Source organism: Phocoena phocoena, chromosome 4, assembly GCF_963924675.1.
Source record: "Phocoena phocoena chromosome 4, mPhoPho1.1, whole genome shotgun sequence".
NCBI lineage: Eukaryota > Metazoa > Chordata > Mammalia > Artiodactyla > Phocoenidae > Phocoena > Phocoena phocoena.
In genome coordinates this window covers 79,731,542-79,746,332 of record NC_089222.1, presented here as the reverse complement: position 1 = coordinate 79,746,332, position 14,791 = coordinate 79,731,542, and the positions used below count along the sequence as shown (strand labels likewise).

Sequence of the window (14,791 nt, the reverse complement as noted above, 5' to 3'; positions counted from 1 at the left end):
ACATTATGAGTAACTTTAGAAGAGGGCTGTCTGTTCCATCATGGCTAAAAAGAGCCGGGAGTGGAGGCACTGGAGTGGGCAGCCAGAGCTAGCAGACTCTTGGTATTTATGAGCAGGACAGAGAACTTTCCAAATCCAGAAATGTTCCTTCCTCACCACTCCATCACTAACATTAGCACTGGTTTTCTTTTGGGGATATATTTTCCAGGAAGAAACCAAGCTTTTAGCCATGTAGGAGAGTTCCTGTGAATACTTTGTAGAGAACTGAGCTGTACTGCAGGGTGAGTGCTGAGCGGTTAGCCTGGATCGCCCTCTAGCTATGTTATTTACTCCTTCACTGAAGCCTTGCAGCAGATGATTCAAATTCCTGTCAGCACAGCGACAAATGACTCGGGCTTCCAAGGGTGACGCTGGTAGTGTTAAATCTGTGAATGTCAGGGGTCTACTGTGGACCCCTCCCACCTATGGGTGTCCTCTCCCCAGGGCCCCTCCGTGGGCCAGACTTACTGCGTGGTCAAAAGCCACTGAGTTGATGACCATGAAGTTCTCCAAGTTGTACTTGTAGGGCGTATAATTCCCATGCCAGGCCACAACATTGAACGGGGAGACATCCTGATTAACAACAAAAAGGCAGGAAAGGGTGATTTTAGCATGTAATGCTTTTGTAGCTCTGATTCCTCGGTTTATACTTGGCATTATTGTCTCTTTTTTGATGTGATTCTGTTCTCATCATTTAATACCATCTTTGGGAAAAACATCACCCTGAATCACCTTGTGGTTGCTTCACATTCTCTCAAACTGTCCTCACTATGCCGCTAACCCTAGTCTTCCAGTTCATAAGCTGCAGCTGCTTCTGATCACATGTGCAGCACAAGCACAGCGCATGCTCCAAGCAGTGCCTTTTCAACAATTTTAACACAATTGTGAGAATCTGTGGATGCCAGCAATTCTTTGACAATCTGGGCCACCGTCTGGGTTTCCCAGTGCTGAGGGTAGGCACTTGGCTGTGACTGCTCCCCAGCTAACTGCTGCCCAGAGGAGATTCTAGTATATTCAGTGCCTGGGTTGGTGAGTGCAGAAAGGCTAGAAGGTCTCTAAGAGTTCCAGCCCCAGGGACTTGAGATTTCAGAGCAATCCTAAGGTGATGCTTCTTAGGTCTGCCTTGGGGTAAGAGAGGATCAGTGTTCTGTTATAGGAAGGTAGTTAGGCTAGGGAGTCCAGGTGATACAGTCCATGTAGGTCAGCCTCCCAGGTCACAGATCATGGCAGAGATGGGAGGATGGATCAGTGGGGGCTCACACAGAGAATAACCCATACAGAGTCCATTTGGAAAGTGGAAACCCATGGAGCTGCTGGCTACCTCTAGAATGGTGATCTGCTATCAAATATATGTCAAATATAATACAGGGAATAGTCATTTAAAAATGAACGTGAATGGCACAATTTTGCTCCTTTTTATGGCTGAGTAGTATTCCATTGTATATATGTACCACATCTTCTTTATCGCCATTTGCAGAGATGTGGATGGACCTAGAGACTATCATACAGAGTGAAGTAAGTCGGAAAGAGGAAAAAAAGTCATATATTAACACACATATGTGGAATTTAGAACAATGGTACAGATGAACCTATTTGCAAAGCAGAAATAGAGACACAGAGGTAGAGAACAAACATATGGACACCAAGGGGTGGGGGGGTGGGACGGACTGGGAGATTGGGATTGACGTATGTATACTACTATGTACGAAGTAGATGGCTGGTGAGTGCCTACTGTATAGCACAGGAAAAAATAAATGAATGTGATTTCCACACTGCATCCCCACAGGTCATCATTTTTGCCAGGCTGGAGTAGTAGCTCAGCACCTGCATTTTAAACAAGCTTTCCTGAGAATTTCTGATGCAAGTGGTCTCTGAACCACATTTTAGGAAATCCTGATCTAGAGAATATGAGGGTGACTATGTGTCAATGAGTGTGACAATGAACCCTCAAGAGTTAATTTTAAATGCCAAACTAGTTGGTCTCTGCTGGTTAGCATACCTTCTAGATGCTGTCCAAAGAAAATAACGTGCCTTAGTAAAATATAAGCAATAAGTTAAATGGGCAAAAATAAAGCAAATGAATAATGGTAAACAGAAGAGATCTTTGGATTATTTTTACTGTATGGTTACTTTATTCTACTATATTATATATCCAGTATATGAAGTAATAATGTATTATATTATAGATTATATATTGTTATTATTATCTATGCCTTTGCTTATCTCCTGAGTTTACCAGGCTGGTGCTATAAACGAAGTCAAACTAACTGAGTTCTGCTTGTTTTCTATCAATTGTTGCTTGTATTTGAAAATATGGTGACCATTGTTGAATATAAGTCTTAGATGAACTGCTATTAACTCATTTCCCTTTTCAGAACATATTGCCCTGCCTGTATATTATGCTTCCTCCACCATTTATAGAGACCTAGATATTGCGGGGGTTTTATTGCTTGATAAATAGAAATAGCATGCCCTTTGGAGTCAGAAAGATATGGGTTTGAATGCTGATTCTGTCATTTACTGTGACATTTGGTAAGTTATCACCACCTGGCCTGTTTTCATGACTATCAGTAAGGCAAGTAGCACCTTATTTGTAGTATCTTAGTGATGTGGTAAAGATGAAATAATATATGTAAATACTTAATACTAGCCTTGGCAATCAGAAGGTGCTTAATAACTATTCATTCCTTCCCCTGCCTACAAACCCGCTTACTTTACCTGTTTGGCAGCAAACATCTTGCCCTGGTATTTATTAATCACAGTGTAACCACCTGGCACTTGGTGATCTTCGTACCAGGCAACAGGTATCAAGAAATCACGAGGATTGGCCAAGCCATTGGCTCCTAGAACATAATGACCCAAAAGTCTTTTAGACACTTCTGAAATCACATAGGAAAGATGCCCACTGTTGCACAAAGAGAAAGGGCTTTCTTCCACGTCAAAAGCTACTCCACAATTTGCTTTCATTGTTCAAAGGCTCATTGGAATCCCAGTCTGGTGCCTTTTAAGGAGGACCTAAGGAATTTGGTCAGAAAAAAATCATGAAAATATCATCATCATCATCACCAGCATTGTGTTCTAAAGTTGTAGAGTGAATATGGTTTATAAACATTTTACATGCATTATCTCATCACTACAGGGGGGGGAAGGGGAGGAGAGGGAGAGACTAGAAAAGAGGAAAGGTAAGATATGATAGAATACTAGATTTTTTTTCCCAAGAAAGCTCTGATGACTCTAGAAGTCATCTACAGTCCTTGAGAAAGGTTACATAGTGTAGCCCCAGGCGTGCCTCTGCTCCTCAGACAGAACTCAGAATCAACCCAAGCCTGAAAAACTGCTCTGTAGCCTGACAGTCTGTCTGCCACTGAGGGAGACAGTATTTGGGACTTGCCTGCTTACCTTTGCTTTATGAGTGTTCCCTCCAGAGAGAAAAAAATAAATCAAAAGACCAAAAATGAAAAACGTAAGTGCAAAAACATAATTTAACTCTGAGTGGAGAGACCTGGGGAGTGTTTTATCATTTCCAGCTCCTGGGGTTTAAAAGAAAAAATGTCCCCAGCTGGTTAGTAAATTATATATATTTTCCAGAGGGTACGTGTTCCATGGAACCTGGAGGCTCTGCTGGCTCTGGAGCAGCAGGAAGCCAGAGCAAAGTGGGAAGAGCGGGTGGAGAGCAGGATAACAGATGGCCCACCATGGCTCCACTGCCTCTCACCTTCCTCTGACTATTTGGATCCCCCAGGGGAGTGACCAGAAGGCACATGCTGGCCTGTCCCTGGTTTGCTCTAAAAAAAATCTGTTGACAAGGAAAGGGAAGAGCTGGGGGCTGTGGCCACCACCTTCAGCAAACATGCCAAAGATGGAACCAAGGGCCAATTTTCCCAACCACTCCTTTCACTCCCAGGGACGTTTTGCGAACAACCCCTCCTACCGCCTTCACTTCTCTCGCTCTCCCGTCTCCAGCTTGCCAGAAGAATTGGGGGTGGGGGACCTTGTTTCACTTTTGAAAGTTTTAATCTGCCTCGTGGAGGCTGTGGTTTCTAGCTCCTTCACAGTACTGAGGGAGGTACGCTTTTTGACGCTCAGGTGTGTAGATGTTTTGGAGGATGCTCAGTAGGAATGTGAAGTTCATAGACTGTATGTCTTTCAGTCCGTTTCCCCTATCCATAGCCACATAGCCCCTACCATTGTTATGGCTTTTCCCATTTTATTGTCTACATACAAGCCACTCATTTAAGAACATGATCTTCCTTCTATCCACAAAACCCATTCCCACTTGTACACTTTTTCTTAAGCTCATCTCTTTCCTCTTTATTTTCCCTCAACTTTCCATCAAGGATTAGTCAAATCTTATCTTTTCTATGAAGCTGTTACTGGAGACTTGGCCTACAGTAACCCAGACTTCTACATCCTCTACGGTATACTCTGTATAACCTGAAATCTATTACATATTGTTTTGCTCTCCAATGGTCTGTATACTATTCTAGAGAGAGATTTACCATGGGTTGGCTTGGATCGTTTTCTGTTATGCGTGTATGTGATGGGAAGAAGCTTGTTCTATCCTTAATGTGGTTCCTGTCATTACGCTCAGCACAACATGGGAGCCAAGACAAGCTGATGGACTGGTGCACTGACCAGCTAATTAATGAAGCTGTCATCTCATCAGATGGGTCAGCTATGCCACCTGGAGCCCCTGAACTTAGAAGTCTGAAATAAGAAGTCTACGATTGCTCAGGGAGCTCTAGTATGTTCTGAAATTCCCAACTACACTTGGTCTAGGGAAGAAGTTGTCTAGAGAGGAAAGTTGAAGTTTGAGTGAGATAAAGAGGGGAGGTGGATGTTTAACTTTCATCCAATTATCTGTGTCCTATATTTCAAGTCAGGCTTAGAAGCTTGCATTGAAGATTTACCAATCGGTCCCAGGTCAGGCAACTCAAAGTGGACGCCGTAGACCTCCAGGATGTAGCCCCTGGTCTCCTCGAAGACATCTATGCTGAACCGCATTCCTCTCTGGAACAGAAGTAAACATTGGTGTGCTCTCCCAAATTATACCTGTAGTTATTAAGAAGCTGCCCAAGAGCCATAGCCAGCCTCACTTGCACAAGTAATTCTGTAGCCTGTTGAACTATGTTGGAGAGGTGACCAGCTCAAAAAGGAGGTAGAAAGAAAAATTTAACTTCTAATCACATCTGTGACTCAAACCAATTCTAGTCTACTCTCTCACTGGGTCCATAGATAACAGTGCCCTGATTTAGCCAACTTTTAAAGAAATCCATCTTTACTGCTTTCCACCCGTACCAGGGCCTTATCCAGAATGTGTATAAATATTTAGGAAAGTGAATTGACAATGTTCTTTGCTTTGTGATTGTGTACTATTTTAAAACAAAGTAGGGGGCTTCCCTAGTGGCGCAGTGGTTAAGAATCCGCCTGCCAATGCAGGAGACACGGGTTCGAGCCCTGGTCTGGGAAGATCCCACAGGCTGCAGAGCAACTAAGCCTATGCGCCACAACTACTGAGCCTACGTTCCAGGGCCTGTGAGCCACAACTACTGAGCCCGCATGCCACAGCTACTGAAGCCCATGTGCCTAGAGCCTGTCCTCCACAACAAGAGAAGCCACTGCAATGAGAAGCCCACGCACCGCAACGAAGAGTAGCTCCCGCTCGCCACAACTAGAGAAAGCCTGCGCGCAGTAATGAAGACCCAACACAGCCAAACTAACTAACTAACTAACTAACTAACTAAACTAACTAACTAAATAAATAAAATAAATTTGAAAAATAATAAAACAAAGTAGGCACACAAGTCTAGTTACCCTTCTGCACAGGGAGCCCTCTGTATAACTCAAACTTCCTCCCCATTGCCCAGACATGACAGAGAAATTTTAGAGTTGGAAATAGCAGCCGTTGCAACATCAGATTGCTCCCAAATTAGGGAGAAGCAGGGAGAGGGGGACACATCACCAACCTGAATGACGCATATCTCGTTGGGCTGAACAAGCATCTTGCCAAACTCGGTGTAAATGAGAAGTTTCCCTTTCTGGGGAACTAACAAAAAAGACAGGGTGGCAGTGGGTAGCTCTTTTCAGGCGAGAATGACTTCATGAAGAGTAAAAGGCTGAGGGCTGCATTTGCTTTTTCATTCCAAATGAAAAGTACTTTATTGAGTTTTATGGGGGAATATGACAGAATTGACAACTTATGTTAGCTATTTTACTATCTAGAAAAACATGAATGGAAAAATTGACTCTGCTTTTTTCTTCTTTTCTTTGGTTGCCAGGTAAGGAGCTTGTATTTGCACAATTCTGTGGCTTGACCAGAAAGAGCAGAAGAAATAGGATGGAAAAAGACCCATTTCTGATAGTTCCAGCAGAATGCTGACATTTGCATATCTACTGTCTACATCAAAATGTTCACTCCATAATATCGTACTAAAACCATCGAAATAGAATGGGTAGACCAGAGAAATCCCTACTAGACTTTCCATCCTTCCTGATGGTCTCATGAAAATTTGTATTTATATTGCAGATATCAATGACAGATGGTCTTTTCTTGGGTGAGTGTGAAGGCAAATAGAGTTATCTTAACAAGTTAATCACATGTTGGTATTACTCTTCATTTCTTTTCAGCTGCCCAGATCTCCCAGATCAGAAAGGCCCAGAAGAAACGAGCAAAGACAGGGAGACCAGGAAATAGAGTAGGGCCTTGGGGGTACACAAAGAATCTTTTCCAGACCTCCAATCGCCTTTACACCTCAGTCTGTAGACTGCACTAAATAAGACAGATTGAAAGGAAAGTCATATGTATACAATTAAAAAGTAGCTTATGACTAGGGATCAATTACCAATGAAAGGGTCTGAAATCTTCAAAACTTACCAATCAAGAAGTCCCCATCTGAATTGTAAAAGCATCTGAAACATATAGAATAATTCCTATGATTTTCAGTTTTAACACTGTCCAGGCAAATTAATTCACTGCACAAATTATTGCACAATACCTGGTATGTGCCAGGCTTAGTGCTGGGTGTAAAATGATGAGCAAGATGACCCCATCTCTGCCCTCATGGAGCCTTAGAGTCTAGTAGGAAGTCAGACAGCAATCCAACAATTACAGAACCATATCATCATAAACTGTAATGGCACTGTGAATGTCACGTTCAGGGGACTGAAAGAATAATGAACCTGATCTAGTCTGAGGAGGCAGCCAAGGCTTTCCTGAAGGGGGAATGTCTGACCTGAGATCTGAAGAAATCATCTAGGCAAGGGCTTGGAGATGGGATGGGGGTGGGGTGGGGAGAACATTCCAGGCAGAAGGAACAGCACAGGCACCTGCTCTGAGGCAGGAAGGCACATGGCAGGTAGAAAGAACTGAATGAAGGCTAATGTAGCTCAGGTAGACAGACAGAAGGAGCCTGATATGACACTGGACCCCGAGGGACATCTCCAGTGCCTTGTCATAGGGCCGTGATTTTGGCCCTGATTCATGGCTCAGAGAAGTTAAATGACTTGTCCTAGGTTGCTCAGCCAGGAAGAATGGATTGGGCTTTGGACACAGCAGTCTGGTTCCAAAGGTAGTGTGCAAAACTGCTATGATATTCTGCTTCCCAAAGAAAAGGCAAAAATGACTTTTATGTAAGTGTTTCTGATTGAAAAAAAAATCTAATATGTAAGTTCTTTTATTTAGGATCTTTAAGCTTACGCAAAAGTTATTAGCTGAAGCCAAAGTCTGCCACCAACAGGTAGCCCTAATGGCTGCTCATATAGTATGACTTTGGACTCAAGAACAGCCCTGGGGAACCTTAGAAGTTAAGGATATTCTGACTCAAACCTGATTAAAGTCAAGGTTTGAGTCAGAATACTTAGACTACTCCTGCTTTCAGTGCTCCATTGTCCCTTTTGTATTTGCATTGTTATGTGACATTCTTATTTATGCCACAGAAGTCAGTCAAGATATAAATGCTCATTTATTGTCATTATTTTAAAATGTATATCAAGATTGCTCTGGGGTTAAAAAAAAAAAATAGTAACAAAAACAACAAACCAGCCTTCACCCTCTTGCCAGTAGCTCTTGGGGAAGGGGGCTCTCGTGCCATAGCTCTGAGCCACTTACCTGTTCCCCATGGAGGTGTTGCAGAGGAAAATGTGGACAGCAAGCCCATTGTTAGACCTGATGTCTCCAGCTCCACATAAGGTGTGCAGGCCCTGGGAGAGACCCGCACGAGAGGGAAAGGTGAATGAGGCCAGCCCTCCCCCTGGTCCCTAAGAGTCATGAGGCAAATTCTACTAGGGTCTTCCCTTTGGGACCAGGGAACCCGGAATTTACTGACTTATGTTTTGTAGATGTGGCTCACCCTCATTGCCAGGCATGGCCCTAGGTCTGGATTGTCTTAATGGCTCCATCAGAGTTGACCTTACAGAGCATCAATTCATTACTTGGCATTTTATCAGTTTGGTGCTTAAGATCAACCTGAAGGAGAGTTTCCTTTGGAGGTAAAATTAGGCATCTAGGAGGCTTGGGGAGGAAAGTTGCAGCATTAAGGACCAATTAATGCCCCTCAGATATACATTACCATGTGGGTAGCCCTCTGCTTATGAATAGGGTCAGCCCTAACCTTTCCAGAACAGGGTAGAGGAAAGTATTCTGACCAACTGTAATCCTCTCTGCTAATAACCCACAGTCCCAAAGACTTTTAACACATGGGCCTTCCCGAAAGGAGGGAGCTCTGTTCCTCCAGATATCTATAATTCACCCAGAGTGAGGGATTTCTTTTTATATTTTAACTCAATTTGCAAGTTTGGGGCCTATTTAGATGAGCCCACACAGGGCTTGGAGCACTTAATATGATAAAGAATTCAACATGGAACAAACAATTTGGCCTAAGGCTGGGCACCTGGACTCTCCTTAAGTAAGCTATGAGCTGAGCTTGGTGTACAGAACCCTCCCCTGGCTTCTTTGAGCCCCACCTCCTTGTAGCTCCCAGCCTCTCTGCTATATATGCTTTGTTCTGAGCACAGTTGTTCCAATACTCCCAGCACCTATAACTACCAAGCAGAACTTCTAATCAGCATTGTGCTAACTAGAGTTGCCACCCTGAGTCGATGCTATTCTAGCCCAGGGATCCATTTTGGGGAGTTCATGAAATTGGATGGGGAAAAAAATTATATATGTATTTCACTAATCTCTGACTGAAATTTATCAGTTCCTTCAATTAACGTGAATGTAAGCAACAAACCACAGCAGTTTTAGAAGTGCCTGTAACCTTGTACTGATAGAAACCATAGATGCTTTTATATCACATTATAGTTGTTACAGATATCCCAAAATATCATTTATGCTCATACTTTTAATAATCACAGTTGTTAGATCTTTTCATAGATCTTGTGATTTAGTACATTAAGAAGGTAGCATATATATTACTATAAACCAAACCAAATTTGCTATTTTAATATTTTTATCACTGTATTTCAATATAATTGGCTTCTTTGTAATTTTATGTAATTTATTTTATGCATTTAAAAACAACCACAGGCTTAAAATAAATAAATAAATAAAATAAAAACACAGGCTTCCAGACTTTCAAAGGAGTCCGTGGAACAAAAAGGCTCAGAACCCGTGTTCTAGCCAGGAACAAAGAAACGTGAAGTAGGTAAATACCCATTTTCCATTCGCTGTTTGGAGATGTTGTAAATAGCTCACAAGTGCCCTTTGGTGTCAGTGGCCATATAGTGCCTGTACGTAAGACATCCCTCTGCCAGCCCCAAAAGCAGAGGCAGGTGGTGCTATGTCTGCTACTTGCCTCCAAGGCTGCTTCTGCTTGGCATCCAGCCTGCAAATGGCTGGATCACTCACCGCAGAAGAGAGTGGTGGGCAGGTGTGGATAGTATTGACTTACTTACACTCACGAAGTCCACTTTCTTCTGAGAGGCTTTTGGAATCTCAAATGGTTTCCATCTCAGCTGGAAAAGAAATACGCATACAGAAAAATTCTTTCACAAGGGGAAACCACAGACTTTCTCAATAAATAGCATGAAAAAGGACAGCTGCTCACTCTGTGAGGCTCTGACTACTTGTGATTTTGTTATTTTCAATTTAATAATTATCCATCATTTCCTTAAAGGGGCTCAGTTGGGTCCTGTGTGTGTATGCAGGGTGTATGTTTGTGTTGTGTGTGAATGTTTAACCTATATGTATATATATTGTCTTCATTCCTTAGCATTTTAAATTACAAAAATAAAAAATCATTGCTTCCTATTTCTTTTAACATTTTGCTCTGGCACATCAGTGAGTTTTGACTGATGCTGCTTTTTATGCTATTTATAATCAGCTCCCTTTCCTGGTGTGCCAGCCTCTCTGTGTGGGCTCCTGACACTGCAGGGGAAGGCTCTACTTCTTACTTCCAGCCCTTGGAGTTTTGAATTATTTCTCTAAGAGAAAGAAAAAGCACCCAGCTGAGATTGGATTTGGTAGATGCAGTACCAGGTTCAGTTTCCTTCACCAAACCCCGTGTTTGTCCCCAGGCTGCCTGCCGGTTCAGTTTAAATCACAACAATCTTTAATTTAATAATGAAATGATCTAAGCAAGTAGGAAGTAAAATCAGCAGGTCTGAGCCCTACTAGAAGTGTCAGCCCAGCACTTATTAATCAACTTGGCCGCGGGCCTGACCCAGGCAGTCTGGCAGCTGATAAACCCAGCAGCCTCAGGACATCTCATGGAGTGACCTGCACCCCGAGGGCTGGCTCCACTGATCAGTGCCTGATCAAGGCAGGCCCTCCAGTGGGTCATGGGGCTCAGCTCATTCTGTAGCCCAGAGAGGCAGCTGGGTGGGAAAGGAAGCAGCACGTGGAAAAGGCAGCGCTGGGATGGTCCTGCTTCTCTGATGTACCCAGTCAGGCAGCAGCCTTTATTTCTTAAAAGCAAGGCAGGATTATCACATTCTGGGACTACTTTAAAAGAATGTAAGATGTTGACTTGAAAAACATTGTTGAAATCATGCTTCAGAGAGAAGGAAAAGGTTTAGGACTAATTCCACTGGGGATGATATTTCCTGGGGGAGTGGGGGGAACCTGAGACCAAGGATCTAGGAAAGCGTTTCTCAACTCTGGCACTATTGACGTTTTGTGTCACACAATTCTTTGTTGCAGGGGCTGTCCTGTGCATTGCAGGATGTTTAGCAGCGTCCCTGACCTCTACTCACTGGATGCTGATAGCACTCCCCCAAGTTATAACAGCCAAAAATGTCTCCAGACATTGTCAGATGTCACCTGGGGGACAAATATTCCCTGGTCGAGCACCATTGACCTAGGAGGATATTTCCCTGACATCAGCCAGGGCCACAGCTAAGCACTGCTGGCTTTTTTTTTTTTTTTTTTTAACCATGATCCATTACCTGCTGCTTCCCTGTTTAGTAGAAGCACAGAGTTTGTACACCCAGGAAGATTGTCTGGAAGATAATATTACTTAGAATCTTGGTTCTAAGAGGAGTCATCATTCTAAATTTCCCAATGGAAGGGATTTAAGTATCCGATCAATGGTTACCTGGGCAACCTTTTAGATCTATCCAGAGATTCTAAACCCTGGCAAGCCATGAGAATCACCCAGAGAGTCTTTGAGACCCCAAAACAAATTAAATCAGAATCTTAATTCTGATTGAGAAGGTAGGGCCCAGGCATCAGTATTTTATAAAAGCTCTGTCTTATAAAAAAACTTAAATGTGCAGCTATGGTTTAAGAATCAGCACACCCAGCCCAGAGAGCCTGTGATTTTTGTATTGCTATTCATGTTCATGTTCAGAAAAGTCCACTTAGTCAACCAACCAGTCAATCAACTAAATTGTTGTATCTAGGGCCAGTTACCAAATAGCAAGGATGTTTAAATAATACAAGTCTAAGGCTTTCCAAACCTAAGGGAAAAAGAAGAGCAAGAAAAGAGAGAGAAGAAAGAAAAAAAGAAATAAACAAAAGGGAGCAAGAAAGCAAGAGAGAATCCCAGTAATAGGAAAGCACTACCTGGTTTGTTGCACTGACACTGAAACTGAGCAGGACCCTGCAGGGCCCTCCCAGGTGTCCCCTGTTTCTTGTTTGTAGAAAAAAAAAAAGGCTTTAATTTGCTAGGCCTTCTCTGAGTTCCAAAGAGCAGGCTCAAGCATTTAATAGGAAGAGAGAGTCACAGGACTCCTGGATCCTCCTCAAGGGATATACATATCTGTATCTGATGCATATCTTTGAGTTGTTCTGCAGAAATTAAGACCCCTACCCAGTAGAAGATGGTGACTATATGCTGACAACAAGCACTTAGACCCCAGACTGGTTGGAACCAGAAGGCTGAGATTCCAGAGACATCACTGTGTTACCTCACCACCAACCAATCAGAAGAAAGTCACACACCCTGCAGTCCTCACCCCAAATTTTGCCTTTAAAAACTCTTCCCCAGAAATCATCATGGAGTTTGGCCCTTTTGAGCATGAGCCACCTTTTCTCCTTGTTTGGCCCTTGCAATAAATCTTTCTCTGCTCCAAGCTCTGACATCTCATTTTGTTTAGCCTCACTGTGCATCAGGTACATGAACTTGGGTTTGACAGCATGACAGCACCTTTGTAGATCTTCCTGAAATTAAAAATACCTGTTGTGGGTAGAAATAAAGTCCTGGCCCCTAGAGAAGAGGTTGGTACATTTTGAGTAGGAAAGACTGAACCAGAGAGGCCAATGGGTTGGTTTGGTTAGGTTTTTGCTGGTCAGTTTTTCAAAGTCTTCTGTAGCACATCAGTCATGAGGAGAGAGAGCCTGGAGTGGAAGGTGGAAGGGCACCTACATGATGATGTAGGTAACATGCCTTCAATAGGGCCCACATCCTGGATGAGGCGGTGGTCTTGAAGAACCTTCTCTAATGCAAAAGGTGATGCCCTTCAGATGATGGAGATGTTATAGGGAAAGGAGTAATTTATCTGCTGAGTCTGATGGCAGAGGATTGTGCAGGACTTATACTCAGCATATCATGAACAATAATAAAGACCCCAAGGTGGTTCTGATAAACCCAGTACCCACAAGAAGAAGCCAGCTTTGAGTCTTCAGGTAAGAGATTTGGGTCAAGAGTTTTGGTGCAATATCATGTTGAATGTAGGGAGGGAAATTTGAGGAGAGGATAAACAGGAAGAGGCTATGGAGTGGACAGTGGAAACATCTCCTGCTAAAGCCAGATATTCAGACTAACTGCATGCTATGGAGCAGTAACCCTCTGATCCAAGGCCAGCCCAAGGGGACTGTGCACTGGGCTGAGCCAGGAGACCTGGGTTCTGCAGCTGCCTCTGTTCCTATTTATTCTGTGACTTCTGGCAAGTCACTGGATGCTTATTAACTGACTTAATTCTATAACTTTTTAACAGTTAATTTTGTTTATATTATATATTATTGCTAAAGAAACCCCCACACAGAATTCAATTATTAACATTTCAAAAACAATGAAATCAGTTGAAGTACCCAATACAATGTCTTGACTATAGTGGATATTAATATATTTGTACTGAATGACTGAATGAATGAACAAATATAAGACACTGAGAACATTGCTAATATCTCAAAAAACAAGACTAAAGCAAATTTGTGAGACTTTTGGAAGTCAAAATGACATTCAGGCAATAGCTAGTAAATTGACAAATGTTTCTAAAAGTCCTGAGATTGTTTCTAAAATATAAGTCAGTTCTTTACACATGTGAAAACCCCTCAGTTCTTCCATATCCTTTCTGATTTTCTGTCCAGTTGTTCTATCAGCTGTTGAGAGAGAGGTGTTGATGTTTCCAACTATAATTGTGGATTAACTCTGTTTCTCCTTTCAGTTCTATCATTGCTTCACATATTTTGCAGCTGTGGTCTGCAAATTCTATTGGAAAATAAACTCTTACTTACTAGAAGTGAGATGGTCAAAAATAATTTGGAAAGCATCTTCAACAGAGACTAAAGTTAGAATTAAAAATTCTTTAAGGTTACCAAAGGAATATGAGAATCATAGCAATATTTAATGATCAGGATTTGAAATTCATGCTCAGGGATGTAAATGAAACCAAAGAATTGGACTCAGTATTTCCAAAGTCAGAAGATTGCGAGGTATACTGGATGATCTGAGTATCACCTTCAACACTACATAAGATTCCCTCCAAAGCTGCCTTGGACTCAACTAGATTGGATGAGTTGGATACTCTCAACAACACTGGTGGGCTAGAGGTAGACATATCATTAGAAATTGATAACATCTATCCCAGATTTTGGAAGTAACTTGTAGATGCTTTTGTGATCATAATATGCAAACAGTTGTTAGCAGCAGCTATGGCTAGGAGAGGTCCAGGGTAATGTACTACAGTGAGTTTCAGCCCAGACTAGGGAAGATGGGACAGGGGGATAAAATAAAACAGTGGCTCATTAAATTCTTCAGCAAATCTAGAACTTGAGGAAAAAGGCAACATAATTTATGTGGAGAGAAATCAGGCTTTGGGTGACTCTTTGGCGGTATTAGAGGTAATAGGTAAGAGCACAGTTAAGGAAGATTCAAATCATTGTACTTTGTTTAGACTTTTAAAAGTCTTTCATGAGAAGACAAAAAAAGATGAGCCAGCATAGTATTTAGATGACATTTTTTCATGGATAGAAACCTGGATTCCTATTTGACCTTGCCTTTGAGGGTAAAGCTAAGGGCTTTATATCCATTATTCAGCACCCAGAGCATGAAACATAGTAGTCACTCAATAAATATTTGTTGGATGACAT

At 42.3% G+C, this 14,791-nt stretch overlaps 1 protein-coding gene across 1 annotated transcript in view; it reads right to left on the bottom strand.

Moving 5' to 3' along the window:
- HGD (homogentisate 1,2-dioxygenase) overlaps positions 1-14,791 on the bottom strand; it is a 45,158-nt gene that overhangs the window by 9,979 nt on the left and 20,388 nt on the right. The window contains exons 5-11 of the mRNA XM_065876200.1: positions 9,934-9,993; positions 8,147-8,238; positions 6,914-6,948; positions 6,006-6,085; positions 4,950-5,049; positions 2,758-2,882; positions 508-612 (exon numbers count right to left, since the gene is read on the bottom strand). Coding sequence (XP_065732272.1) covers positions 508-612; positions 2,758-2,882; positions 4,950-5,049; positions 6,006-6,085; positions 6,914-6,948; positions 8,147-8,238; positions 9,934-9,993 — 597 coding nt within the window. The remainder of the gene's footprint in view (positions 1-507; positions 613-2,757; positions 2,883-4,949; positions 5,050-6,005; positions 6,086-6,913; positions 6,949-8,146; positions 8,239-9,933; positions 9,994-14,791) is intronic.